At 39.5% G+C, this 27,287-nt stretch overlaps 1 protein-coding gene across 5 annotated transcripts in view; it reads left to right on the forward strand.

Annotated features, from left to right (window-relative positions):
• Positions 1-2,277: 2,277 nt before the first annotated feature.
• The window catches only part of map3k20a (mitogen-activated protein kinase kinase kinase 20a), a 41,021-nt gene continuing 16,011 nt past the window's right edge, over positions 2,278-27,287 (forward strand). Inside the window, exons 1-18 of one of the 5 annotated variants that reach the window (XM_060930019.1) lie at positions 2,278-2,434; positions 3,029-3,145; positions 4,902-5,068; positions 8,391-8,582; positions 9,323-9,410; positions 12,833-12,934; positions 13,158-13,223; positions 13,487-13,515; positions 13,615-13,752; positions 14,334-14,420; positions 15,069-15,143; positions 18,218-18,324; positions 21,177-21,312; positions 24,453-24,497; positions 25,042-25,075; positions 25,213-25,352; positions 25,993-26,055; positions 26,335-26,433. In XM_060930019.1, coding sequence (XP_060786002.1) covers positions 8,424-8,582; positions 9,323-9,410; positions 12,833-12,934; positions 13,158-13,223; positions 13,487-13,515; positions 13,615-13,752; positions 14,334-14,420; positions 15,069-15,143; positions 18,218-18,324; positions 21,177-21,312; positions 24,453-24,497; positions 25,042-25,075; positions 25,213-25,352; positions 25,993-26,055; positions 26,335-26,433 — 1,368 coding nt within the window. In that variant the 5' untranslated portion in view covers positions 2,278-2,434; positions 3,029-3,145; positions 4,902-5,068; positions 8,391-8,423. Of the gene's footprint in view, positions 2,435-3,028; positions 3,146-4,901; positions 5,069-8,390; positions 8,583-9,322; positions 9,411-12,832; positions 12,935-13,157; positions 13,224-13,486; positions 13,516-13,614; positions 13,753-14,333; positions 14,421-15,068; positions 15,144-18,217; positions 18,325-21,176; positions 21,313-21,814; positions 23,249-24,452; positions 24,498-25,041; positions 25,076-25,212; positions 25,353-25,992; positions 26,056-26,334; positions 26,434-27,287 lie in introns of those variants that run through there. The other 4 variants (XM_060930021.1, XM_060930020.1, XM_060930018.1 and 1 more) reach the window with 4 other exon arrangements.

The raw sequence follows: 27,287 nt of genomic DNA on the forward strand, positions 1-27,287 counted from the left end.
CCTCTCAAGACTGCGGCCATCCCTATTGCTTGTGCACCTTTTCCAGCCACCCTTTTCAGCAATGACCTTTTGTGGCTTACGCTCCTTCTGGAGGGCATCAGTGGACAACAGCCAAGTCAGCAGTCTTCCCCATGATTGTGGTTGTGTGTACTGAACTAGACCGAGAGATACACTGTGTTCATACTGTTTTACTCAAACTCGAAATGAAATATTCTAATATTTTGAGATGTTTTTTTAATGTTTTTGTACTGTATGCCATACTGATTAAAATTAAAATAGAAAAATGCTTGAAACATTTTAGTTTATGTGTAATGAGTCTATAATATATAACATTTTCACTTTCTTAAATAACTGATGGAAAATATTGAACTTTTTCACAATATTCTAATTTTTTGAGATGCACTAGTGTGTGTGTGTGTGTATATATATATATATATATATATATATATATACTGTTTCCTTTTTTTAAGCACTTAAGGGACAATTTTCAATTGGGGTGCGAACCCTGTTATTGTTCTTAGCCACCATGTTTATTGTTTTGTATTTAGCTGTATTTAATTCTGTTTTTTTGTCTCATCTCATCTCATCTCATCTCATCTCATCTCATCTCATTATCTCTAGCCGCTTTATCCTGTTCTACAGGGTCGCAGGCAAGCTGGAGCCTATCCCAGCTGACTACGGGCGAAAGGCAGGGTACACCCTGGACAAGTCGCCAGGTCATCACAGGGCCGACACATAGACACAGACAACCATTCACACTCACATTCACACCTATGGTCAATTTAGAGTCACCAGTTAACCTAACCTGCATGTCTTTGGACTGTGGGGGAAACCGGAGCACCCGGAGGAAACCCACGCGGACACGGGGAGAACATGCAAACTCCACACAGAAAGGCCCTCGCCGGCCACGGGGCTCGAACCCGGACCTTCTTGCTGTGAGGCGACAGCGCTAACCACTACACCACCATGCCGCCCCCTGTTTTTTTGTATTAAATTTAATTATTGTCATTATTTATTTTTTTTGTGGCTAACCGCAGTAAACTAAACTAAACAAGACATTTCCACCCACAGAACTGTCACTCACTCAGTGTTTTCCCCTGCACCATTCTGTATAACCTCTCCAGACTGCTGTGTGTGAAACCTCCAGGAGATCAGCACTTTCTGAAAAACTCAAACCAGTCCATCTGGCACCAACACCCATGTCACAGTGAAAGTCACAGAGATCACTTTTTTTTTTCCTATTCTGACGTTTGAAGTGAAAATTAACTGAGGCTCTTGATGCATTGTGCTGCTGTCAGTGGAGATAACAGCATAACACAGCAGGTGGATGGGTGTTCCCAGGGTGCGATTTGTCAAAAAACCAGAAGGGGGGATGTTTTTTTTTTTAACCATGAAACGTCACAAAATTAAGGTAACAATAGACTAACAGCTCAATAACATCCGATGATATCAAATGAATAACACTAAATGAAAACGAACACTAAACCAGAGATAGTAAATTCATCTTCCTATCTCTCTGACTAAATACACGAACACTAACACAACAAAGTTCGCATTGCTTGTCGCGTTGCTGTGATGTTTCTCTCCCTCCGGATTAAATGGACAGTGACTCGAAAATCACTAAAATACATGAATACTAAATGAGCTCTGATGGCGCAGTTCACATTGTGCGCAGCTTTCCGATTTAAACTGTTTTTTTTCTCATCCTTATACTTCCTGTTTCATGGACTGTAACGGATTTGCTTATTTAGTAATTTTAATACAGAATTTACTTTGAAATTATAATCAGACACTCCAACGTCCCCCCTAAAAAAAAAAAATCGGCCGTGAAAAAGGCGGCATCCGCCAAAAGGCGAGCTGTTTGCATCCCTGCATAGAACGCAAAGATATTGTTATTATCTACAATGTATCTATTTGCTGGGGACGTTCGTGAACATCAAAGCTGCCACTTCGGGTCATTTTGAAAGTGAGTGCAATGTAGACCACAGAAAACTGTCACAACATGCCTGTCATGTCAACTTTGTTTTTGGTTTGTTTGTTTTATTGACGGGGTTGTCCCCGAGGATTTTTTTTTCAGCAGAGATAAAAACCAGAAGGGGGGATGATCCCCCCCAGCAAATCGCACCCAGGGTGTTCCTAATAAAGTGGCCGGCGAGTGCATGTGTGCATCAGGTTCATGCCGGTTTACCTGGCAATACCGTTTCCGTCCACCATGTGGCGCTGTTGTCGCGTGTGAGACGTGTGTGCGTGTGTGTGTAAGAAGGAGAAGCCAGTGTTTGTAAGACACTGCCAGATGAAAGTTGTTGTGCAACACGTGAATTCCCGGCGGAAAGGCGAGTCGCGAGTGTCACAAGCTCCCTGGCGACCTTTCACCAGCCTTGCCACAGGTCCATTCAGCCTAAAGAGCCGACAGGGTGCGGAGAAACAACACGTGGTATGCAAACATTTGTTTAACCCTCTTGTGTGTTCGCAAAATAAGTTTATTACTAATATTCCTAATAGCGCGTTCGTGCGGCTTTACTGTTGAGGAAGTGACGTTGTTTATCGCCAGTCAGCACTGAGACACAGTGGGAGCTCAGTGTGGAACTATAGGACATGGGGCAGCGTCTAATCGCATGGCATTAAACATGCACCAGATAGTATTTACTGTCACCTTTTTAATATTCCTGGTAGTTTAGGACACAGCCTCGGTTGTGTAACATCTGGATGTTCTGCTCGTGCACCTCTGTAGCCGAGACTACAAAGTTTAGCACTTGGCTAAAAAGAGTAAACAGTCGCCTATAGACTGACGTGTAAAGTATGTTTTTCAGGCTCACAAACATAACTTTAGGGCTGTAAATATACTTGTAAGGATAACTATGGTAGGCAGGGATAGTTTATATTTGCATGACTATAGTTCCAGCAGGATAATTTACTCATATATATATATATATATATATATATATATATATATATATAAAACACTGAAGTACAGACTTGTCCTTGTCACTTTTAAGCTAATGTTTAAATTAGGCACTTTTTTTCTAAGGTGTTTTCGGTTGTCACTGGGTGAAGGGGTCTGTGCTTTTATGAAGAGACAGAACATCAGGACCATATTGGGAGCTTTTACTTTCTTTTTCCAGTTTCAGTCACGTGACCGCTCTTGGTATGTACATTCCAGATAATACTGATGCCCTTGGTGAGTATGGGTTGTTTGGCCTGGTCTCTGCGTTATGCTGAATTATGCATGCACATTGCATTCGGGTTACGTTTTAGGCTGAAAAAACTTTTGAGCATAGTTTTGGGATTAGGCTAGATAACCTACATAACTGCCAGCAGTGGCATGATGGCCATTAAATAGGCATATTCAGGGATATTTTAAGGTTGTGGCAGCACAAAGTCTACTGTATGGAAAGCGAGATGTCCACTTGACCTCTGGTATTGTTTAGTAGTAACCGTGTAATGCCCGTTCTGTCCTGTCCTTTATTCAGGATGTGTGGAGAGGCCATGCTGCTGAACTGCAGCGCTAAATATAGACTTGCGAGGAGAGAGAGAGAGAGAGAGAAAGAGAGAGAGAGAGAGAGAGCCAGCCCCTCATCACTGCTGTGTAACATGATGCAGGCAGCTCAGCAACCACACTTTGGATGAATGCTGTTTCCCGTCTCTTAACCACAATCTGCAAGCCACATGACCAAATACATCTTATTGTTTGTTTATCTAAAGAGCTCAGCTTTAAAGTAAATAAGAGTGATAGTACTGATTTTCCTTTTGATACCGTACCAAGTGATAGGCTACCTCTGAAACTGATAGGCTTCTTATCTTCTTGTGCATATGAAAAGGAGGGAACTGGTCATTTCTAGAATGAGAATTTGCAAACATGGATATTAATCATTATATGTGAAATTAGTAACTTGATAGTGCTTTCTCTTTGGATCCTGTGTGATTACAGGAAAAAAATATTATTAGATACATTTACAATACATGATCACTCTTGTTGGAGTGTGTGTGTGTGTGTGTGTGTGTGTGTGTGTGTGTTTACGAGGGACAGAGGGAGGTGGCAGAAGGAGCAGTAGATCCTATCCTCCATATCAATATGAGGTTACATTCTGTCATTTAGTTTTCATATGTTTGATTTAAAAAAAAAAAAAACAACGCATACATTATATGGCCAAACTTTTGTAGACAACTGACTGTCATACTCATATATTGTTCTTCCCCAAACTGTTGCCCTAAAGTTGGAAACACAATTCAATTCAATCTTATTTGTATAGCACTTTTACCAATGAAAATTGTCACAAAGCCACTTTACGGAAATATATCAATTCCAGATATAAATTTTACATAGATTAATTTATTACGGGCAGAAGAGTGGTGTAGTGGTTAGCACTGTTGCCTCACAGCAAGAACCCTGGGTTCGAGCCCAGCGGCTGACAAGGGCCTTTCTGTGTGGAGTTTGCATGCTCTCCCCGTGTCTGCATGGGTTTCCATCAGGTGCTCCGGTTTCTCCCACAGTCCAAAGGCGTGCAGGTTAGGCTAATTGGTGGCTCTAAATTGACCGTAGGTGTGAATGTGAGTGTGAATGGTTGTTTGCGTCTATGTGTCAGCCCTGCAATGACCTGGCGACTTGCCCAGGGTGTACCCCGCCTCTCAGCTGGGATAGGCTCCAGCTTGCCTGTGACCCTGTAGAACAGGATAAGCGGCTACAGATAATAGATGGATGGATGAATTTATTACATTTACCCCTAATGGGAAAGCCAGAAGGTGACGGGCAAGAAAAAACTCCCAGAGACAACATGAGGAAGAAACCTTGAGTGGAACCAGACTCAAACAGGAACCCATCCTTATCTGGGTGACATCGGATAGTGCGATTATAAATAACTCACTTTTACAACAATTGTCTTGCACATCTTTTTATGCTGTAGCATTAAGATTCCCCTTCATTGGAATTAAGAGGTCCAAACCTGTTCCAGCATGACAATGCCCCTGTGCACAAAGCAAGCTCCATGAAGACATGGTTTGCCAAGGCCTGAATGGAAGAACTCAAGTGACCTGCAGAGAGCCCTGACCTCAACCCCACTGAACATTTACGGTATGGGACAAACTGGAGCACCAACTACATCACAGGATTCCTCACCTGACATCAGTTCCTGACCTCACTAATGCTCTTGTAGCTGAATGACAACTAATGCCCACAGACACACTCCAAAATGTATTAGAAAGCCTTCCCTGAAGAATGAAGGTTATTAACTCTTGTATAAGTCAAAGCACTACTATTTAACCATGTTATGTAGACATGCAGTAATGTTCTGGACCCAGTCTCCCAACAGCATTGTAAAATTAAGATCAGAAAGAGTGTATAATATGAGACTCCTTCTGCCATTTAACAACATTTTGTATTGCAATATATTTAGAAATAGGTGCAATCACACCTCGCTGTGTTTATTCTATTTAAGTCCGTTATGCTCAGTGACAAGCGATACAGTTGGACATCAAGTCAATAACAAGTAATTTGATGCTTTAAAGCAGGGGTTTTCAAAGTGTGGGAGAGTCAGCCCCCCCTCGGAGAGCAAATAAACAACAGCGCCCCCCCCTTACAATTTTTGTTGTTGCTATACTTAATGTTCCATTCGTATTTTTAAAAAATGGTTGTTGTACACATTTTAATTTTTTTCTTTTTCACATTTTAAACATCTGTGCTTTTTAAAACATCTTGTTTTACACATTTTAAACATCTCATAGCATCGTTAGCTAGCACCTCTTGGCAGACAGCACACTGTGGCAGTGGAGCATTTTCAGATCCAGTCCATGAAAATCCAAACTTTAAATAATCGTGGTCATACTTCCTTCTTTTTTCAGTCCCCCCAGGATTCCGCGGGCCTTTTTTGTGATTGTTGCGGGCTAAAATGTCTGATGTTGCAGGGGGTTTTCCAAAAAATTGCGATGAAAGTTGCGGTGTTTTTTAGGTTTTTGTTGCGATTACATTGCGGGCGGAAGTGAAAGTTGCGAGAAATTGTTGCGATTTTCTCTTTTTGTGATTAAAATTGAGTGATATGTTAAATATTAAGTTATTACTGAAAAACTATTGATTAAAAAAAACAAAGACACTGAGAAATGGTCCTATAAACAACTTTACCAATATAAAAGATTACCAGGACTACAGAAATGCAGAAAAATAGTCTTTACTTATCCAAATGCACCTGTTGGTGCAAAAGTTAAAGTGCAGAGAACCTCACAGCACAACATGAAGTTACCTTAAAATATAATATAAATGCCTCAGCTTTCATGTAAGAAAAAAAAACTATTAATACTAGTACTGTGTGCAGGCAGTCTCTTCTGAAGACTAAATTAAACAATAATTATAAACTAATAAAATAAATGGCTCAGGCTTCATAGAAGAAAAAAAACAATTTGAACAGAATCTCACAGTATGATGCTGAAGCTGCCTAAACAACGGAAAATAAAATACCATTTTGGCAAAAATGTTGGCATCCATTAATTTCTTGCATTAAGTAAAAAAATAATGTAAAGTGCACACAGTCCTTCACTGTAAACATAACACACTTTCAGTAACAGAATTTAAACCTATATAAACACTGACTCGCACATGCAGTGTTGCCAGATACTGCTGACGTTTTCCAGTCCAAAATATGTTCAAAACCCACCAAAATGCACTTGAAACCGCCCAATCTGGCAACACTGCACGCATGCTGCTTCTCTTGAACATATACACGGAAGTAAGGCGGAAGGTAGTTTGTCGACGTCACCTCAAGACGACGCCAACGATTGGTCAAATTTGCGGGAAAGTTGCGGTGATTGGATATAATTGCAACACCGCCCTGAATTTGCGGGGATTGGTTGAATTTGCATTGAAGTTGCAAATCGCAACATCCTGGAGGCTCTGTTTTTTTGCTTGGCCCAGACTCTGTCTCCTCACTCACTGTAGCTTTAGGTACTAAAAATCGATCCATTTTGTCTCTGGTAAAGGCTAGCTGAAGTTCGCTAAATGTCCGCAATAGTAACTTATTCTGGTTTATTTTTCCTCACGTTGTGCCCCCCCTGAAGAACTCTGGCGCCTCCCAGGGGAGGCGCACCCCACACTTTGAAAAGCCCTGCTTTAAAGCATCTTATTTTGTATCAGGTCACCTATTCTTGTTTTTCCCCCCTTGCCTTTCTTCCTTGCATTTTGAAGAGAAGTTAGGACACAAGGAAGAGGAGCAAGGCAAGAAAATAAGAAAGCATTTTCAAATCAATTATTTGCTGAAGAGTCACTTCCTCTGCTTCTTTATTGAAAAGGCTGTTTCACAAGTTGTTTGCAAAAGAGCACAGTTGAGCGCCTTCGTTCTTTAAAATATGTAAACAGAAGCCTGAAACAAAGAAATCAGTTAGATCCATTGCATGGCAAATTTGTGAGTCAGTGTTTCTATTAACGTCTAAATGACACGATTATTACAGGTCTATAATCTCTCCTAAGAGTTACAAACTGCAGCTTTAAATTAATGGCATAAATTAAGATTTCTACATCACTGACTCCACTATCTACAACATTGTCAGATATCGTTATTTCCTCTTTTCCTAGTTAGCAAGATAAATGCTTTGAAAAAACATTCATTTAAGATGAATGATTATGTTCGGTGGAACTCTCAGGTAGGATTGATTCTGGTAAAACGACTTACTACGGTAAGTGTGTAATCTGTGGAATTAAAGAACCAAAATGTACGTGAATAGAGTGAATACACTGGAGTATGGTTTTTATTTAAAGCTGATCTGGAGCGGTTGGGAATGTTCTAGAACAGTCTCGGGTTCCCCATGGTGATCTTGGAAATTCATGCACTGTGTTTGACATGAGCGTGTAACAGGCTGAATGCCAGGAATACCTCAGGCCTAAACCAGTGTACGACTGAATCTGACTCACACACTTAGGTTGGCGTTGTTGAAGGAAGGGGCATAGGAGGAATGTGCTGTAAAGCACTTGCATGGATGAGGAATATCACACGCACACACACATAGTAGTTCAGGCTGCTCTCATTCTCAAACATACAGTCACCTACATTTACTGTCACTTAAATCGTCTTCCTCAGACCGTGGCTTTTGAGTTATACCCCTCCCCGCTGACACAAACGTCTCTGGCAGTTGAGACAGCCCATGACACCAGAGTCAAACATGTTCCTGTGAGTGCACAGTGAGCTCACACTGCCTGTAACTCTAACCCTGTGTTTGTGTGAGTGAGTGTGTACGAGGTGGTGGTTGGATGAGTGTGTATCTTTATCTGTGTCACTCTACAATGGCATGAAAGTAGACACAAGAGCAGCTCAGCCCTGGATGTCACTGCGCACAGGGACTCAAATCATCTTCATCTCTAATTTGTCCGTTTCTCTTCCCTCTTTTTTTCTGCCTACTCACTGCCTGTACAGGAGAGCGGAGTGTTTTAAAAGTGTCATTATGCCATGGCGTCTCTGGGCGCCTCCTTCGTTCAAATCAAATTCGATGACATCCACTTCTACGAGAACTGTGGCGGCGGGAGCTTTGGCAGTGTGTACCGTGCCCGCTGGATCTCACAGGACAAAGAGGTGGCGGTGAAAAAGCTGCTGAAGATTGAGAAAGAGGTGGGCGACGTAATTGCCTGCGCTTTTCATATTCGCGTTTTAATTGTCAGTGTGATAATCATTTTAATTGCCTCTCTGCATGTAGCGCCTGGTGCTACGCACCAGCCTCGAATATGCTTCCCCCTTGCTCTGAAGAGGGTGTGTGTGGCGCTGAGGGTTTCATTTGTGATCTTAGAAATGCATGCACTGTGTCTTTAAAAAAAAATTATCACATAATTAAACCATATTAGTCTCAGGTGAGAACTGTGTTTGGCTTCAAATTACCTTTAAGTGATGGATTTGTCATTTTGTCATTTTGATTTTTTTTTTTACATTTTAATTTTAGCTCAGACTACGTCATGATTTTTATATCGCTGTGATCCTGGTTATACAGTTAGAAAGTCTTTGGAAATGTGAAAAAAGTTACACATCCTTTGATATAAGGATGTAAGTCAGCATTAGTCTTGCCACAATAAATTTGGCTTACTAATAAAATTTGAAAATCATAAGAAACGCATACAGCATGTCTTTCTTGCAAAGAAATAAAACATCTAAAATGGTGTTGTAATAAAGTTTTGTTAGAAACCTAAGAAGTCCAAGACATCACAGGATGATTTGGTTACAATAGCTGTTACAAAATCTGTAGATCACACCGGATACGTCGAAATCTGCCCTCTGATATTTACAAGTGGAAACTAATTTTCTTGTTTGTCGTAATGTGTTTAATTTTTGGTCTTTATTTGTTGCCTTATCTGTCACAGGCGGAGATCTTGAGTGTACTCAGCCATCGAAATATCATCCAGTTTTATGGTGCTATTCTTGAGGCCCCAAACTATGGAATCGTCACAGGTCTGTTTTCACACAACCTCTTGTGCCTTGTAGTCTTTTCTACTCTGAGTGTTCATTATGAATATCATTTATTTCACTGATGACTTATTTGCATCCGAATAATAAAAAGCCAGTGACAACGTATAAATATATAATAATAAACCTGTGACAGTGTACAGTAGGAATGTCAATATTTGATCAGTCATTTTCATCAAATTTTTTATTGATGCTTTCTATGAAATGGCCACACTAAGTCAACAACTGTTAATCACAGTGTATTTTATCCCATTCTTCACTGGTTAATGTCAGCATTGCTGGAGTTGTGTAAATTGTCAAGGGACCTAAATGGACGGGGGTTATAATTTTGTTTTTATACTTATTAGACTGTCAGACTTGTCGTAAATTTTATTTCTTATTCAGTGACATGCACCACGTAATGAAATAAAAACAGAAAATAACTACTAAGCTCTGAAGTAGGTGCAAGAGGCTTGTTGATAATTGATAGTGTTATATTAATATTGTGAAGTGCTTGATCATGAGATGGTAGGCATATTGTCCTAATACTGAACCAAGACAGACTTCTGTATTATACTTATTCTCTATCTTGAAGAAACTACACATTCCAATCTTAGCAAGCATACTAGAGACATTTTAAAGTCCTGTGTTCTGTCTGACATTCATTACCTTTGTCAGTAAAATAATGGCTTGGCCTTGCACAGCTATAGATAGAGCATTATATAATATTCAGTTTTTATTTGAGATACTATCAGACCAGCCCTGCGATAATCTGGCGACTTGTCCAGGGTGTACCACACCTCTCGCCCATAGTCAGCTGGGATAGGCTCCAGCTTGCCTGCGACCCTGTACAAGATAAGCGGCTACAGATAATGGATGGATGGATGGATGGATGGATGGATGGATGGATGGATGGATATTATCAGACCAGGTTTGTTATGTGATCAGTACAACAGTAGGAAGGCTATAGTATGTACATGGAGTATGTACATACTATCAATAAAGTTTTATCTAATCTAATCTAATCTAATCTAATCTATGGGTTGTCATGGAACTGCCATAATCTATTTATCAAAGGCCGAACTAATTAGCACCAAGTAAAGGAGAGACGTTTACAGGCAGACTGGCTGGCATCTTGTGTTTCCATTTTCATCAGCAGGGTTATAAATCTCCCATCCCATCATATTTCAGTAATGAAAGAGTCAAAGCCCAGTGTTTAATAGACAGTTTATCTGATTCTCTGATGAACTGGCCTATGTGTGATATGGCTTATAAATTTCATACAAATATAACTTGAAGCATTCATGACACTTCTGTATTGTAGTCAGATACATTATACAGTATGTTACTAGTCTGATCACATGCCAAAAAGGAATTCCCAGAAAAAAGTAGGGCATGTTGTCTAAGAAGTCATGATAAAGGGTACACTGCAAAAAATGATATCTTAGCAAGTGAAAATATCTTGAAAATAGTTGAAACGATCTAGCATTTCTTATTAGAAGAAAACAAGACACCAATTTTGAGATTATTAAACCTAGTTCTAGATTGCAACCAACTTATTCTGAGATGTCTTACCAAGTGTAATTATCTTACTGCACTGGCAGATTATTTCACTTGATTATAGTCTGAATGTTCTCAAATTTATTATGTTTTTCCTTATATTAGGATGGCTAGTTTTTGCAATGTAGGCAGGATACGTCTCGTAAAAGAATGCAAAGTCCACAGCAGAGCAAACTGTTGTGACATCAGTCAGTGCTGTCCAGTGAATTTTCTCGGTTATATAATTCTTCATATTAAATTTTCTTACAATGCCTTTTTAGTCTGTGAAATGTAGCGTGATATAAATGCCACATTTTGTGATATTCATGTTAGATTTCTGTTCGCACTTTAAAGTTCTGCTCATGTACACACACTGCTAGAGGGCATATATACACCGACCAGCCGTAACATTATGACCACTGACAGGTGAAGTGAATAACACTGATTATCTCATTACAATGGCACCTGTCAAGGGGTGAGATATATTAGGCAGCAAGAGAACAGTCAGTTTTTGAAATTGATGTGCTGGAAGCAGGAAAAATGGGCAAGTGTAAGGATCTGAGCGACTTTGACAAGGACCAAATTGTGATGGTTGGATGACTGGTCTGAGCATCTCCAAAATGGTACATCCTGTGGGATGTTCCTGGTATGCAGCAGTTAGTACCGACCACAAGTGGTCCAAGGAAGGACAACCAGTGAACTGGCAACAGGGTCATGGACACCCAAGGCTCCTTCATTCGCATGGGGCATGAAGGCTAGCCCTAATGGTTCAGTCCCACAGAAGGGCTACTGTAGCACAAACTGCTGAAAAAGTTAATGCTGACACCTTTCTGTTTTTGCCAGCATTAACCTTTTCAGCAGTCTGTGCTACAATAGCTCTTCTGTGGGATTGGACCACAAGGGCTAGCCTTCATGCCCCATGCGAATCAGTGAGCCTTCGACACCCATGACCCTGTTGCCGGTTCACCGGTTGTCCTTCCTTGGACCAGTTTTGGTTGGTACTAACCACTGCATACGGGGAACACCCCACAAGATGTGCCATTTTGGAGATGCTCAGACCCAGTCATCTAGCCATTACAATTTGGTCCTTGTCAGAGTCGCTCAGATCCTTACACTTGCCCATTTTTCCTGCTTCCAAGACATCAACTTCAAGAACAGACTGTTCTCTTGCTGCCTAATATATCCCATCCCTTGACAGGTGCCATTATAATGAGCTAGTGTTATTCACTTCTGATCAGTGTATATGTAAAATAGAATGTATATATAACTATATAAGTTTATGTGTCTATTTCATTTTGCATCACTTAATGTTTTTTTTCTCTGTTAGCTTGTTGTCCTTTTGTTTGAGCATGCTGGTTTTTTTTTTTGGAAAGTATTGTGGCCTGGTGATATAGAAGATGTGTTTTAGTTTTCCTCATGGTATTGTTATAGTGGATGTACAATAAATTATGATTTCCTCTGACAGAAGGAGGAACTCCATTGCTGCATGGTGTTAGATAACTTTCACCATAATATGTGTAATGTATGTTTACATACGTATGGGTGGAAGCCCTTGGACAAATGAACTGGCCACATTCCCATGAGAAAGATACTGGACAGTAGGGGTCACTCTCACTCCTTCATGGAAATATGAGCTGAACAGGAGACCCGTATACTGACATAATGAGTCTGAGGGAGTAGTGTTCTCCTCCAAACACATTGAGACATTTAACAATATTGTGTGGTCAAGATTTGATAAAAGATACAGCAGTGACTCTTCGAATGGTTAAAATTTTTAGTTAAAAAATGATATATCAGATGATGTGTTTTACAGATTAGACGTTTTGCTTTGAGTTTAAAAACATATTGCATGAAATATTTTGCATTTGCATGTATGACATTTATTTCAGAGTATGCCAGCGGAGGGTCGTTATATGAGTATCTATCAAGTGATGCAAGTGAAGAAATCAGCATGAGGCAGATCATGACCTGGGCAACAGAGATAGCTAAAGGTACATACAAACATGCACATACACCAGAATGTAGCTGGAGCTAATTACAAAAAAAAAAAAAACATTCATTATTAAAAACACACAGTGGAAAATGATTCATTTGGATCATTACCAGAAATGTTCATCAGTGAATACAGTATGTATTTATTAACAGTGAAAATTCTGAAAGCTTATGTTGTACTTAATTATAACTACAGTAATTTTCTCTCTTTGTTTACTGCAGGAATGCATTACTTACATGCAGAGGCCCCGGTCAAAGTTATCCACAGGGATCTCAAGTCCCGAAATGGTATTTTAGCCAATTCTCATGAGTTTGTCCCGGATTGTTTTGAAGTAATTCATCTTGAAATATATGATTCAGTAACTACTATGAATTCGTTAGCACAGCTTATTGGGAAACTGTGTACAGTAGTTACAGTCACAGAATGTGATTATAGATAGATAGAAGCGGTTATAGATAGATCTTATTACTCTAAAATCCTGGCCAGAAATAATAGAAGCCTGTTCACGACAGGAAGTGTTCTTACATGCACATGATGTTTTTCTTTATAGTGGTCGTGACAGCAGACAAAGTCCTCAAGGTATTTCTCAACGCTATTCCTTGTTTCATTGATGAGTTTCATCATGCATGCACTGAGACTTAAAATTTGTATAAAATCTTCTGTCCATGTGATTTATAGATCTGTGATTTTGGAGCCTCTAAGTTTCATTCCCACACCACGCACATGTCTCTGGTGGGAACGTTCCCCTGGATGGCCCCGGAAGTCATTCAGAGCCTTCCTGTTTCTGAAACGTGTGATACATACTCCTATGGAGTGGTGAGTCTCTCTCTCTCTCTCTCTCTCTCTCTCTCTCTCTCTCTCTCTCTGTGTGTGTGTGTGTGTGTGTGTGTGTGTGTGTGTGTGTGTGTGAGTGAGAGAGAGAACCCATAGTTAAACTTGACTGTACATAATTCTGAATTGAAATAGGTTTCTCTTTTGCATGTATCTAAACCACCATAAAGTTCCAGCATTTAGTAGTCTAGGTAACACCAAAAGTGGGAAAAAAAATCGTTAAATATTCCATTTCAAATTCACTCAAAGACATCAACAGACTGGAAAATAAATTTGCATGTAATGTAATTGTCTACTTTTATACTCACTTTATTCCTAACCTCCAGCTGTTAAACTTTTACATTGTTAATCTGGCTCCTTATCTACCTAACATGAAATATATTTATGTTTTCTTAAAGTAGGAGTCATCAAAGAATGTTCTAGGCAGGAAAAAAACTAGTTTTGGTCAAAGTCAACACTCAAAGGCATTTGTGCAACTTTTGTAACTACACAAATTATAATTGAAACCATTATATCTATTTCTCTCTCTCTCTCTCTCTCTCTCTCTCTCTCTCTCTCTGAGGTAGGTTCTGTGGGAGATGCTGACTCGTGAGATTCCATTCAAAGGGCTAGAGGGGCTGCAAGTGGCTTGGCTGGTTGTGGAGAAGAATGAGGTAAACTATAACTAATCATTTAATCATTTTCAGTCTACAGTAATCAATTCTCTTTGATTTTTATCTTATACGAAATACATTACATACATTCGCTTATGGGCGGCACGGTGGTGTAGTGGTTAGCGCTGTCGCCTCACAGCAAGAAGGTCCGGGTTCGAGGCCCGTGGCCGGCGAGGGCCTTTCTGTGCGGAGTTTGCATGTTCTCCCCGTGTCCGCGTGGGTTTCCTCCGGGTGCTCCGGTTTCCCCCACAGTCCAAAGACATGCAGGTTAGGTTAACTGGTGACTCTAAATTGACCGTAGGTGTGAATGTGAGTGTGAATGGTTGTCTGTGTCTATGTGTCAGCCCTGTGAAGACCTGGCGACTTGTCCAGGGTGTACCCCGCCTTTCGCCCATAGTCAGCTGGGATAGGCTCCAGCTTGCCTGCAACCCTGTAGAACAGGATAAAGCGGCTAGAGATAATGAGATGAGATGAGACATTCGCTTACACTGGTCACGTGAAACCATGTTTCAGCTCACCAAACCCCAAGCATTGTGTGCTGCAGTGTGATATGCTCTTTTCCATGTCCTGAGCTCTTTGCATCTTGTATATTGTACAGTGGATAGGATGGTAATGGAGTGTGTGTGTGTGTGTGTGTGTGTGTTGCAGAGATTGACTATTCCCAGCAGCTGTCCTGCCAGTTTTGCAAACCTGATGAGGAAATGCTGGGAAACAGAACCAATGGTAAGAATGAACAAGATTGAGTTTGCTTAGTCATGAACAAGATTGAGTTTGCTCTCCAGAATACGGTATCTGTTTCTGCAAACACAGTTTATTCATGCTATGATTTATGATATTGCATAAACCTGCAATAAACCTTTAATAAAATATAATGCAAACAAGTCCCAATACAACATCTCCAGTTATTACCTTTAGTTTAATCCCATATATAGTCAGTTCAACGTAGCAGAGCAAACGCTTAGAACAAATTCACTAATAAGTAATAAGTCATAATAAGTCTTAATAAGTCATCCTTATTAAGACATGACTTGACGATTCGCTCTCTGATGGTTCATATCATCTGAATGAAATGTAAGCTCCAAGAATCCAAGAGGCTTCTGTCATCCCTCCATCAAGCTTCAGGTTGTCAGGTCATGTATCTCCTCAAACACTTCCACACCCAGTTCAGTGAAGATGACAGAGAGACATTTCACTGGCTCAGTCCTCATCCTGCCAGTCAATAAGAGCAGTATGAGCCAGGGTTTTTTTAAATTTTTTAATTTTTTTAGTTGTTTAAATAATCACAAACCTTACAGTGAACTTCTAATCATGTCATAAAAAGGCTTTTTATAGGCCATGTAAGAATTTTTTTTTCAGTCTGTTAAAGTGTTTCAGATATACCAGTACCATTCCTTCTTCTTCTGATGACTTGTCTCGTCATGTCTTGGATATTACTGCTGCATGTAATTCACCAAGTATCTGTATTCACAGCCAAATGATGATGTATTGATATATTTAAAGGAGCATTTAATAGTGATGGACTATTCTGTCATTTTGAATCATCTGTCATTTTGAATACATTACTGCTGGCCAACTGAGTGCCAAAATTAGCACAAACAAGTTTATAGACTTACCGGCCCTTTAACTTTAATGCTGTGTATTAAAATTGTTGGAAACGCTTGCAGGTGTGCACTTACACATGAGAGATCATTTGCCCTGCACAGTTTTTCCAGGCACAGTTATTCATATCAGGGTTACTTTTGATCACAGGACACTGCTGGCTGAATATTTTTGTTTGGTGGAGTTTTCTGAAACTCAGCAGTGATTTATTTGTGTGTGTGTGTGTGTGTGTGTGTGTGTGTGTGTGTGTGTGTGTGTGTGTGTGTGTTTTAATAATCCCAGCAATTACAGTGGTGCTTGAAAGTTTGTGAATCCTTTAGAATTTTCTATATTTCTGCATAAATATGACCTAAAACATCAACAGATTTTCACACAAGTCCTAAAAGTAGATAAAGAGAACCCAGTTAAACAAATGAGACAAAAATATTATACTTGGCCATTTATTTATTGAGGAAAATGATCCAATATTACATATCTGTGAGTGGCAAAAGTATGTGAACCTTTGCCTTCAGTATCTGGTGTGACCCCCTTGTGCAGCAATAACTGCAACTAAATGTTTCCGGTAACTGTTGATCAGTCCTGCACACTGGCTTGGAGGAATTTGAGCCCATTCCTCCGTACAGAACAGCTTCAACTCTGGGATGTTGGTGGGTTTCCTCACATGAACTGCTCGCTTCAGGTCCTTCCACAACATTTTGATTGGATTAAGGTCAGGACTTTGACTTGGCCATTCCAAAACATTAACTTTATTCTTCTTTAACCATTCTTTAGTAGAATGACTCGTGTGCTTAGGGTCGTTGTCTTGCTGCATGACCCACCTTCTCTTGAGATTAATTTTATGGACAGATGTCATGACAGTTTTCTTTAGAACTCGCTGGTATAATTCAGAATTCATTGTTCTGTCAATGATGGCAAGCCGTCCTGGCCCAGATGCGGCAAAACAGGCCCAAACCATGATACTACCACCACCATGTTTCACAGATGGGATAAGGTTCTTATGCTGGAATGCAGTGTTTTCCTTTCTCCAAACATAACGCTTCTCATTTAAGCCAAAAAGTTCTATTTTGGTCTCATCCATCCATAAAACATATTTCTAATAGCCTTCTGGCTTGTCCACGTGATTTTTAGCAAACTGCAGACGAGCATCAATGTTCTTTTTGGAGAGCAGTGGCTTTCTCCTTGCAACCCTGCCATGCACAGCATTTTTGTTCAGTGTCCTCCTGATGGTGGACTCATGAACATTAACATTAGCCAATGCGAGAGAGGCCTTCAGTTGCTTAGAAGTTACCCTGGGGTCATTTGTGACCTTGCCGACTATTACACGCCTTGCTCTTGGAGTGATCTTTGTTGGTCGACCCCTCCTGGGGAGGGTAACAATGGTCTTGAATTTCCTCCATTTGTACACAATCTGTCTGACTGTGGATTGGTGGAGTCCAAACTCTTTAGAGATGGTTTTGTAACCTTTTCCAGCCTGATGAGCATCAACAACACTTTTTCTGAGGTTCTTAGAAATCTCCTTTGTTCATGCCATGATACACTTCCACAGACATGTGTTGTGAAGATCAGACTTTGATAGATCCCTGTTCTTTAAATAAAACAGGGTGCCCACTCACACCTGATTGTCATCCCATTGATTGAAAACACCTGACTCTAATTTCACCTTCAAATTAACTGCTAATCCTAGAGGTTCACATACTTTTGCCACTCACAGATATGTAATATTGGATCATTTTCCTCAATAAATAAATGACCAAGTATAATATTTTTGTCTCATTTGTTTAACTGGGTTCTCTTTATCTACTTTTAGGACTTGTGTGAAAATCTGATGATGTTTTAGGTCATATTTATGCAGAAATATAGAAAATTCTAAAGGATTCACAAACTTTCAAGCACCACTGTATGCTGAACTTGATATATTACCACATCAGTGTCTCTGCTGTACTCTAAAGGATCCACCAATACAAATAATATCTGGTTAGCAAATTGTTCATCGCTACATGGACTACAGTCACTAATAATCCGACAAAACACACTTACATAGTAAACAATAAACCAACAGTCTTGTGTAAATTAGGAACAGAGCTTAGTTCTACTCATTCCACCTGATTATTTAATTTCTGGCCTTTTAGAAAAGTTGCAGTGAAAGGGTAATGCATTTTTTGAACATGTAATGATATATGTTTTTTGTTCTGTTGTAGAAAAGACCCTTGTTTAAAGAGATCCTGTCTACCCTAGAGGCCATGTGCAATGACAGCCAGCTCTCAGACCAGTGCAACTCCTTCCTGCAAAACAAAGCAGAATGGAGGTCAGGATATTTACATCCACGCGCGCGCGCACACACACACACAGTATATAGTAATGCATGATCATGTACCAGAGAAATGGAACGAAAACTGCTCATGATCTAGCCCTGGTAATGCCTGTGTTTACTAATCACAATGTACTAAACACAACAGTGTTATTTAATATGAGTATTTATCTCATTAACATACTTCGGCCCTCATTTAGTCTTTATCTGATCTGCAATGTTGATAATACCTTCAAAAAATGCTCAAGCTAGTTTATGACGGAATAGTTTAGGAATAGGTTTATCTAATTTTGTGTTTTTCAAACGAGCAGATAAGCAGTTAATAAGTTTATGCAGTGAATATGCACATTCTAGGGCAAGTCAGAGCAAGTAGAGTAATTTTACACCCACGGTGAGATTTATTAACCCTGAAAATCAGATATTAATTAAAATTAATATGTCCAGAAAGCGGCGGCACGGTGGTGTAGTGGTTAGCACTGTCGCCTCACAGCAAGAAGGTCCTGGGTTCGAGCCCAGTGGCTGGCGAGGGCCTTTCTGTGTGGAGTTTGCATGTTCTGTCTGTGTGGGTTTCCTCCGGGTGCTCCGGTTTCCCCCACAGTCCAAAAACATGCAGGTTAGGTTAACTATACTGTAGTCAGCTGGGATAGGCTCCTGCAACCCTGTAGAACAGGATAAGCGGCTACAGATAATGGATGGATGTCCAGAAAGCAAGTGCTATATTTGTTTATGGCTGTTTCAGATATCTGAAGATAAAATAAAGATGTACAGTACCTGTTAAAATTTTGGACACATCTTCTAATTCAATTATTGCTCTTTATTTTTATTATGGGCGGCACGGTGGTGTAGTGGTTAGCGCTGTCGCCTCACAGCAAGAAGGTCCTGGGTTCGAGCCCCGGGGCCGGCGAGGGCCTTTCTGTGCGGAGTTTGCATGTTCTCCCAGTGTCCGCGTGGGTTTCCTCCGGGTGCTCCGGTTTCCCCCACAGTCCAAAGACATGCAGGTTAGGTTAACTGGTGACTCTAAATTGACCGTAGGTGTGAATGTGAGTGTGAATGGTTGTCTGTGTCTATGTGTCAGCCCTGTGATGACCTGGCGACTTGTCCAGGGTGTACCCCGCCTTTCGCCCGTAGTCAGCTGGGATAGGCTCCAGCTTGCCTGCGACCCTGTAGAAGGATAAAGCGGCTAGACATAATGAGATGAGATGAGATTTTTATTATTTAAAAGACACTTCATATCTAAAATGAGTAGGTGTGTCCATACTTTTGAAAATAACACACATTTAAAATATTGGTTCCTCCCCTGCCTTATTTGGGATGTCAGGACATCAAGGCCTTGGACTCCATGAAATTGAGGGACTGTTATAATAATGTATAAACCTGCCATTTATACATCTGCAATTTAAATTCATGTAGTCATTCTATCATGACAAATCTAATATGCGAGCTGGATCACAGAATCGAAACAAAAATGATGTCTGTTGAATTACTTACAGGCTGCACTGCCTATTGTGATAGCTGAATTTCAGTGATAAAAGTTAGCTCTATGATGGCAGCTGAGTATTAAGATAGGCTTGTTTGGTGGGAGTAAAACCTGGTCAGGTCAGTATGAAGCATTCCCACTATGCATGCTGGGGCTTCAGGGTTTTGGTGCTGACAGACAGCTGTAGAAGATTCTGGCTGTGTGATGTGAGACCTATATTAAGATCAGCTGGAAGAGGCCCCCAGAGCAGAACAAGAGATTCCCATCTTTCAGGTCCTTCTTACAGAAGGCGAGAAAGTAAAAGTAGCAAATGTTATGTCTGGAAAGAAAAGTCGGCTAAGGGCGCATGCGAATGTGAAATTCCATGTGTGATTGTCGAGTAAGTGACAAGCAAGGAAAGCAATTACATGAGAAGTTTGGAGTGGGAGTGGAAGCCTGGCTGGAGGGCACTGAGTGGGAGGTCTGGGTTGCGTCACATACTTTATAAATAACCGTCGTGGGACAAAAATTTGCAGCCTACCCACTGCCCCCTCTGGTGGCCTTTATGGTGATCACAGCGATCAAACGATCCTCAGCAGCGGAAATAATGAGACTGATAAATATCAAATGAGTCCACTATTAAGAAGTGTTATGATGAAAGACAAGGTTTTTTTTTTTTTCAAATTATATCATGTTTTACAAGATAAAATTACTACTATTTGCTGTTATGAATCAAAACATATTCTGGCCTATTGAAATCAGCACACAGGAAATTTGCCTGAGTAAAATTTACTCAAATTGAAGAAAAATTTTTAGAGAGGGACCAAATATTATCTGGCGTACAGTAAAATTGCTTCAAATTGAGTAAATCTTACTCAGGCAAATGTAGTAATGTAGTGTCACAGTGTCACCCAAAAGAGGATGTGTTTCCTTTTGAGTCTGGTTCCCCTTTAGATTTTTTTCCTCATGTCGTCTTGGGGGTTCTTTGCCATTGTTACCTCTGGTTTGCTCATCCAGATTTCTGCCAACCTGCTTCTTAACCACGTCTATTGTCAAAAGCTGTATGAAAATAAAATAAAATAGTATTGAATTGAAACTGAAACTAAAACACTGGCGACCATTTAAATAAAAGTAATGGCATCTCAGTCACTTTAACAAAAGTGTATGCTCCAAGGATATTCAAACATAGTAATAAGTAATAAAAATAATTTATTGTTGAACGATAAAAAAGTTGGTATTATGATAAAACAGGTGACTAAAACAGGAAGTAATAGACCTTTGGAACCTTTGATGTGTTTGTGATTGTTGAATTGGTGTGCGGGTTGGTTTCTGTGAATGAGTGCACCTGTGATATGAAGACTAAAGGGTTTGTGGAATGTTTCCTTGTGTGAAGGCGGGAGATCGAGGCGACTCTGGATCGCTTGAAGAAGCTGGAGAGGGACCTGAGCACTAAAGAGCAGGAGCTGAAGGAGAGAGAGCGCCGCCTGAAGATGTGGGAGAAGAAACTCATAGAGCAATCCAACACTCCGGTGAGTCCTCTCTCTCTGTCTTGCTTTCTCTCTCTTTTCACCTCATCACCGGCCACCTTTCTCATACATGCACTCACTTCGTGTAAGGCAGGAAGTAAATGTATTGTGAAATGAATCGTTCGATTTGGTTTGTGCTGCTGCTCTACATAGCATGCTGACAGATATTAATCTGGATGTGTTCACATGGCCTGCTACAGAATGCTTTCAGAGCACAAATAGGGAGACAATGATGAACATTTAGTGGCACAGACTTGTTGGCTTTGATCATTTTCACATTTCACCTGGTGCTTTTCTGTATGAGCATTCCTCTATCATGACAAAAATCACTAATTTCCTCTTTTCCATCTTGTATTTGAGTTTGGTTTTGCTATTTGTTTATGTCTATTTGTTTACTCTCCCTCTTTCCATTTCCCATCTCATTTTGTCTCGTTTTTCCCTTTCTCCCATCCTTCCCTCTTTTCCGCTTTCTCAACCTCCCTTGCCTTTTCCGCTCTCCTCTCAGCTCTTTGCCCCCCTGGCCACTAAGATAAGTTCGGAGTCATTTTTTGAGACTAAGATGGAGGAGTCAAAGAGCTCGGAGCTGTCGTGTGAGATAAGGGGCTGCTGTAACGGAGAGCTGGGCGCTTTGGCTCTACAGGCTGTGATGAAAGGCTTCGAGGATGTGTTCAGCCTGGATTCCCCTTCTGTCCCTGTCCTGCACTCTGACATGCAGGTCAGCATGCAGGCCACGCAGAACTCCTCCAAGACCTGTTCCATGAGAGAAGGACACAAAATCAGCATGGCTGCCTTTAGCTGGTCCGACGACAGTGACAGTGATTAGGAGTAGCGCCTCTCGGTTAATTAGCCAGCCTCAAAATCTATGGTCTTATACCAGCTTTCCTCACTGTTCACAAAAGTATTGAAGATATTACTCATAATTCTAAAAACAAATGTTATCTATAAGGTTTTAGATGTATTTGTAGGAAATATCTATATGTAGCTCTGATATCGCAATTATTACAGTTTTGTGTTGGTTTATTTTTCTAATAATAACAACACCATGTTTTTTTTTTTCCCAAAACACACGAAGAAACACATATAGAAACCTTAGATTGAGCTAAGAGGTGAAAGTAATAATTGTTTCCCACTCCTACGTATGGACTGCATTAGCCCTGCCGGCGTTCCTACGCCTACAGAGTCCTTATGGATGTCATTTATGGCAAATGAAGTGGATGTATAGCAGCGTGCTGAGGGGCGAGCAAGCCGCGTGTCAGCCTAGTGAAGATTTGTTGCTTTTATGATGAAGTGACATTTTGCTGACATTAAGATTGGCCAATTTGAGCAGTGAGGCTGGGAGATACTCACATAGGCAAGAAAGGAGAGAGTGAGAGAGAGAGCGATTCCCTTCTGTAAAACTTTATAAATCTTTGATACAAAAGGCTGAGCAAACTTGTCTTGGTGTTCTTGGATTAACTAAAAAATTGGATGAGCTACCAAATTCGCATAAGAATGTAACATAAATATGTTGTTGAACATAATTGTTCCTGCATATTTTCATTAACTTAATGCAGTTTCGAACTGTATACATTACAGTCTAATTGAAAAAAAAAAGCATACTAATAACTGCATGGTTTATCAGGGTAAATACCTCGCACGTGATCTATACACAGATATCAATATGAGGTCACACTTTTGCTTTTGTTCATTAAAACACATAATTGTAATCTTCACATTCTAATATTTATTCCTTTTATGTTTTTTACTTGTAGTACCCTTGTTTGCAGTATATTATTATTATTATTATTATTATTATTCCTACCCAGACTTTGATAATGTTTGCATTTAACATTCAAATAAACTTAGAACTTATATTCATTAGAACACTCATATGCATATATACAGTACATATATTATAGCAGGTTTTGCATTTGTATTTGCAGTTTTTCTTAGATCCTTTGACGTTATATGATTCATATTCTGTTTTCTTTTCTTTTATGATCCTGTCTCTTTCTGCCTTTTGCAATAAACTTTGTCACACAAAAAAATGCTTAAACTCTCTTACTTCCATATTTTGCTTTATATACTTTGCATAAATCTAATATAAAGCTCCTATTTTATGAATTTTAATGATAAACATAAGTGTATGTTGATTCAGATGACATGATTTTGGGAGACAAATGTGCCACTACTTAAATGCTGACTATGCACAATGCACACACATAAATAAAGCACATACGTATACACTGCAACTGCCGTTTTTTTTTTTTTTTAAATCAAGAATAGCAAAAATCTTCTGGGGTTGCACTGATGTGCCCCCGAATAAGCTCTATTTTCAGTGTGATCTCTGGATATGATGTGTGGATGTGCTCCTGTGGCGTCAACTGAACATAAGGTCAAATCATGGCCATATTCTCTCAGATAACACCAGCAGGACAGAGTGCACTCTGCACCCTGCTGAACTCTGCTGAGCTCTTAAAGGAATTTCAATTACAGAGTCATTTGTGCTGACTGTTTCCACGCCTCCCTTCATCCCATCTCTTCTTTGTCAACAGTCTGTTTCCCATCCTTATAAAACCATGCAAGCCAGTTGTGAAATACAAGATGGCTGCTTGAAATGCACTGTTATGTCACCCTAATTAGGCAGATGTATGTCGTGGAGCTTTGGCGTGTGGCAGATGCAATTTTTTTTTTATATAATTTTGTTTACATCCTCTGATATGAGTCCTACACAGACAGGGGAGTTGAGGGCCCATCTGGCTACACAGAGGGAAAACACCAGTTGTGCTCTCTCCTTTCTTTCCATCTCTTTCTCCATATTTTTTCCTGAAGAGGTTTGACGTACTTCATGCACGGAGTACTGATTCATTTTGATTTCTTTCACCTTCTTTTTGCACAGCAGTGTTCTTGTAGTGTACTGTTACCTGCTAATAATGCGACTTGTGTTTTGACTGACATTTACCTTTTAACGCACATGTCCCCCTGGAGTTTGTTAGGACATTTCATACAAAAGTGCTGCATATTATATTTTGTATGCATTTTAGCTTCATAAAGACTTGATGGAATTAATGTTAATTTACATGATAGTATTTATGAGTAAATTGAAACCATCCTGTAAGAAGAGTTCACTACTCGTATGCATTACTCTCTCTTTCTGTCTGTAGCTGCTCCCGAACCTGGCCATCCATGTCTGGACAGAGGAACACGTGGTCAGTATCAGTGTTAAATGTGCATTACAGTATTTAATTGATTAGGACAGTACTGATAATTTTAGCTCTTGTGTGATGTTCACTTCTTCAGTAGACAGTCCAGGGCATCTTTTTTTATTTTTTAATTTGTCATAATTTTATACGAAATATCTTTTTTTTTTAAACTAATTACTATAGCTTATATTTGTGCTAATCAATAGTAATACATTTTAGTGCAAACGCATAAGGCAAAGTGAATAAAACAAAACATTTAGTGTGTTAAGTTACACTGATGGTTCTTCGTTAATACAGAAGATATTAATGATCAAACTATTACTCAGTATAAATTATTATTAATATAGGTAAAATGTGGAATAAACAAAAAATAGATACATTGAACATTTTCTATCCTCTGAGGATTTTTTGGATCATCTCAGCTGTAATGGCTGTATTATAAAGATGTCAATTTTCCTGTAGAAATCAAACAAATATTAGGAATTAGGAATTAGCATAGGACTAGAGAAATAGAACAAGTGTATTTACTAAAAGCTCCTCCATTTCGCAGTACTTCTGGATGTCACAGATTTTCGTAAAAGAAGGTAAGACGCTCTCATAAGTTGATTATTTATTTCATAATTTTGGTTTCAAAAATCCTTCCCAGATGTTCCAGTCAGAGTAGTGTTGGTACATGTAGTAAGTGAGATTTCCTGCTGTATGCGTGTGTGTTTTATGGCAGGCGGGGCAGAGTGTGAGATGCAGCGCTACGCTGATGTCTTCAAGAAGAACCACATCACTGGACGCAGGCTGCTGCTCCTCTCTGAGGCAGATATGAGAGATATGGGCATCTCATCTAAAGGGCATATCATACACCTGAAGGTAGTGTAGTGAAACCGCTGCACAAGGGCACGATATGGAAAGGCATACAGATTTTTAAAAATATAAAACACATTTAGGTAGCATTGAACTGAAGCCAATTTATTAACAATTAAAGGTTATGTAAGTGTTTTGATGCATAAAAATAAAACACAACGTGACATGCAGTTATAGGAAACTAATCAACAACAGGGTGAGGTGACGTGTAGAAAGACTGCTGACGGAATAATTCTTTATTGCTGGTTATGGGAACTAACTTGTTTCTCAAAATTTCTGTAATATTAATGTAAATTTAAAAAGATAAAAATGTGTTGTTCTTTAATTAGTATTTTTGTGGAATAAGTGAAATATAATATTTCAGGATATGCAGTTACCAGAAAATATTCAGCTTTGCCCGGGTAATGATCCTTTTCAAATTACACCACCCCATCATTGATTATTTTCTTTCTGGAGTGTTTTATTCATTCTTTATTGCAGTTATGGTTTTTTTTTTTTGGTTTTTTTTTTAGTTGAAAGCCTTCCTCATCCAAACATGAAATTCTTTGTCCATGAAATTCACATACTCCATAATCTGAATGTATCTATATCTATTATGTGTAATGTTTCATGCTCCTCAGAGACAACATTCATTCTTTTTTTTCAGGCTGAAATTGAAAAATTAACAAATGATTACCTGGCTCTGTTCCATTTCCCTCCGTTAACAAAGGTACGGCCAGTGTTGTTTAAGAGCCCTGTTTTGCATTGATTTGTCATTTTGTAATAATAACTGAAGTCATTTTGTTAATTCGCTATGATATTGTGTCGGTAAATAAACGTTTCCTTAATTGTTCAAAACCCACTGTGTCATTTCTAATGATGACATGCTTCCTATTCTGTGTAACCGTGAACCTTACCCGAGTCTTTTTACCAAGATAATATATTTGTAACTGTGCTAATGTTGTAATTCGAGTTTTGCCTGTTGAAATGTCCCTGTGTCCCATGTCAGGATGAATGGGACAGAGCAGAGGAGACAGAAAGCTGGAGGAAGACTGTTAATCTGGAGCTGGTGTTTGGTTATCACTGGAAACCAGGAACAGGGCCAGAGGTACTACAACAGATGCCTTAAGAGCACCTATGACACATTTGTGCAAACAAGGATTACATCAACGTTTGTGTAAATCCCGTTGCACCACACTTTAAATCTTGTTTATAAGTTAGCATGATTTAAGATGACATTTAATCTTGGTTTTAGTCTTATTGTCCACTTAGCTGAGGCGATATAAATCACCAAAATGGCTAAACATACTGTACTTGCATGATATAATTAAGGAATCATTTGAAAATGATTGATCACAAGAGAAACATGGACTTGCCGACACTCAGAGAGTGCCTAAGAGGTTTAATGCTCGATTTTTTCAGATGTTTAAAACTATGCTGCAAAAATAAAAATGATGCAGTACAACTTGAATTCAAATAAAACTTTAGAAAACTACAAATCCTTGATTAGCTCTCGGTAAACTCACTCGAATCCTCGAGTCCTTGTAAACGCAGCCGTCCCTTAATGTTTCAAAATTTCATTCGTGTCTTCCCTTAAAATAACACTTGAGGAAACTTTTTAACCTTGGTCATGCGTGTGTTTTATTTTTCTTTATTTATAGGAACTTTAGAAGCTCCAGGCCAATAGATACATGTTTGGTATCGACATCCAGAAATCCCCTAGCGCTGTATCAGAGTTTCCAAACTGCTGATTCATATTCATACTTCATTTATTTTTCAGATAGTGTGTTGGTATGTTTTTGCATTCATTATTCTGAATTGTTATTTGCGCTGCAGTGGAGACTGAGGCCTTTTGTTCCCTGGGTAATGACTTGTCATCAGTGTATAGCACCGAGACTCTTTAGGATGTCAAGATGGCGACACTCGCCTTGAAGTTGCCATTTCCTTAAGTAAAGATGCCTG

This window comes from Neoarius graeffei, chromosome 9 (assembly GCF_027579695.1).
Source record: "Neoarius graeffei isolate fNeoGra1 chromosome 9, fNeoGra1.pri, whole genome shotgun sequence".
Taxonomy (NCBI): Eukaryota; Metazoa; Chordata; class Actinopteri; order Siluriformes; family Ariidae; genus Neoarius; species Neoarius graeffei.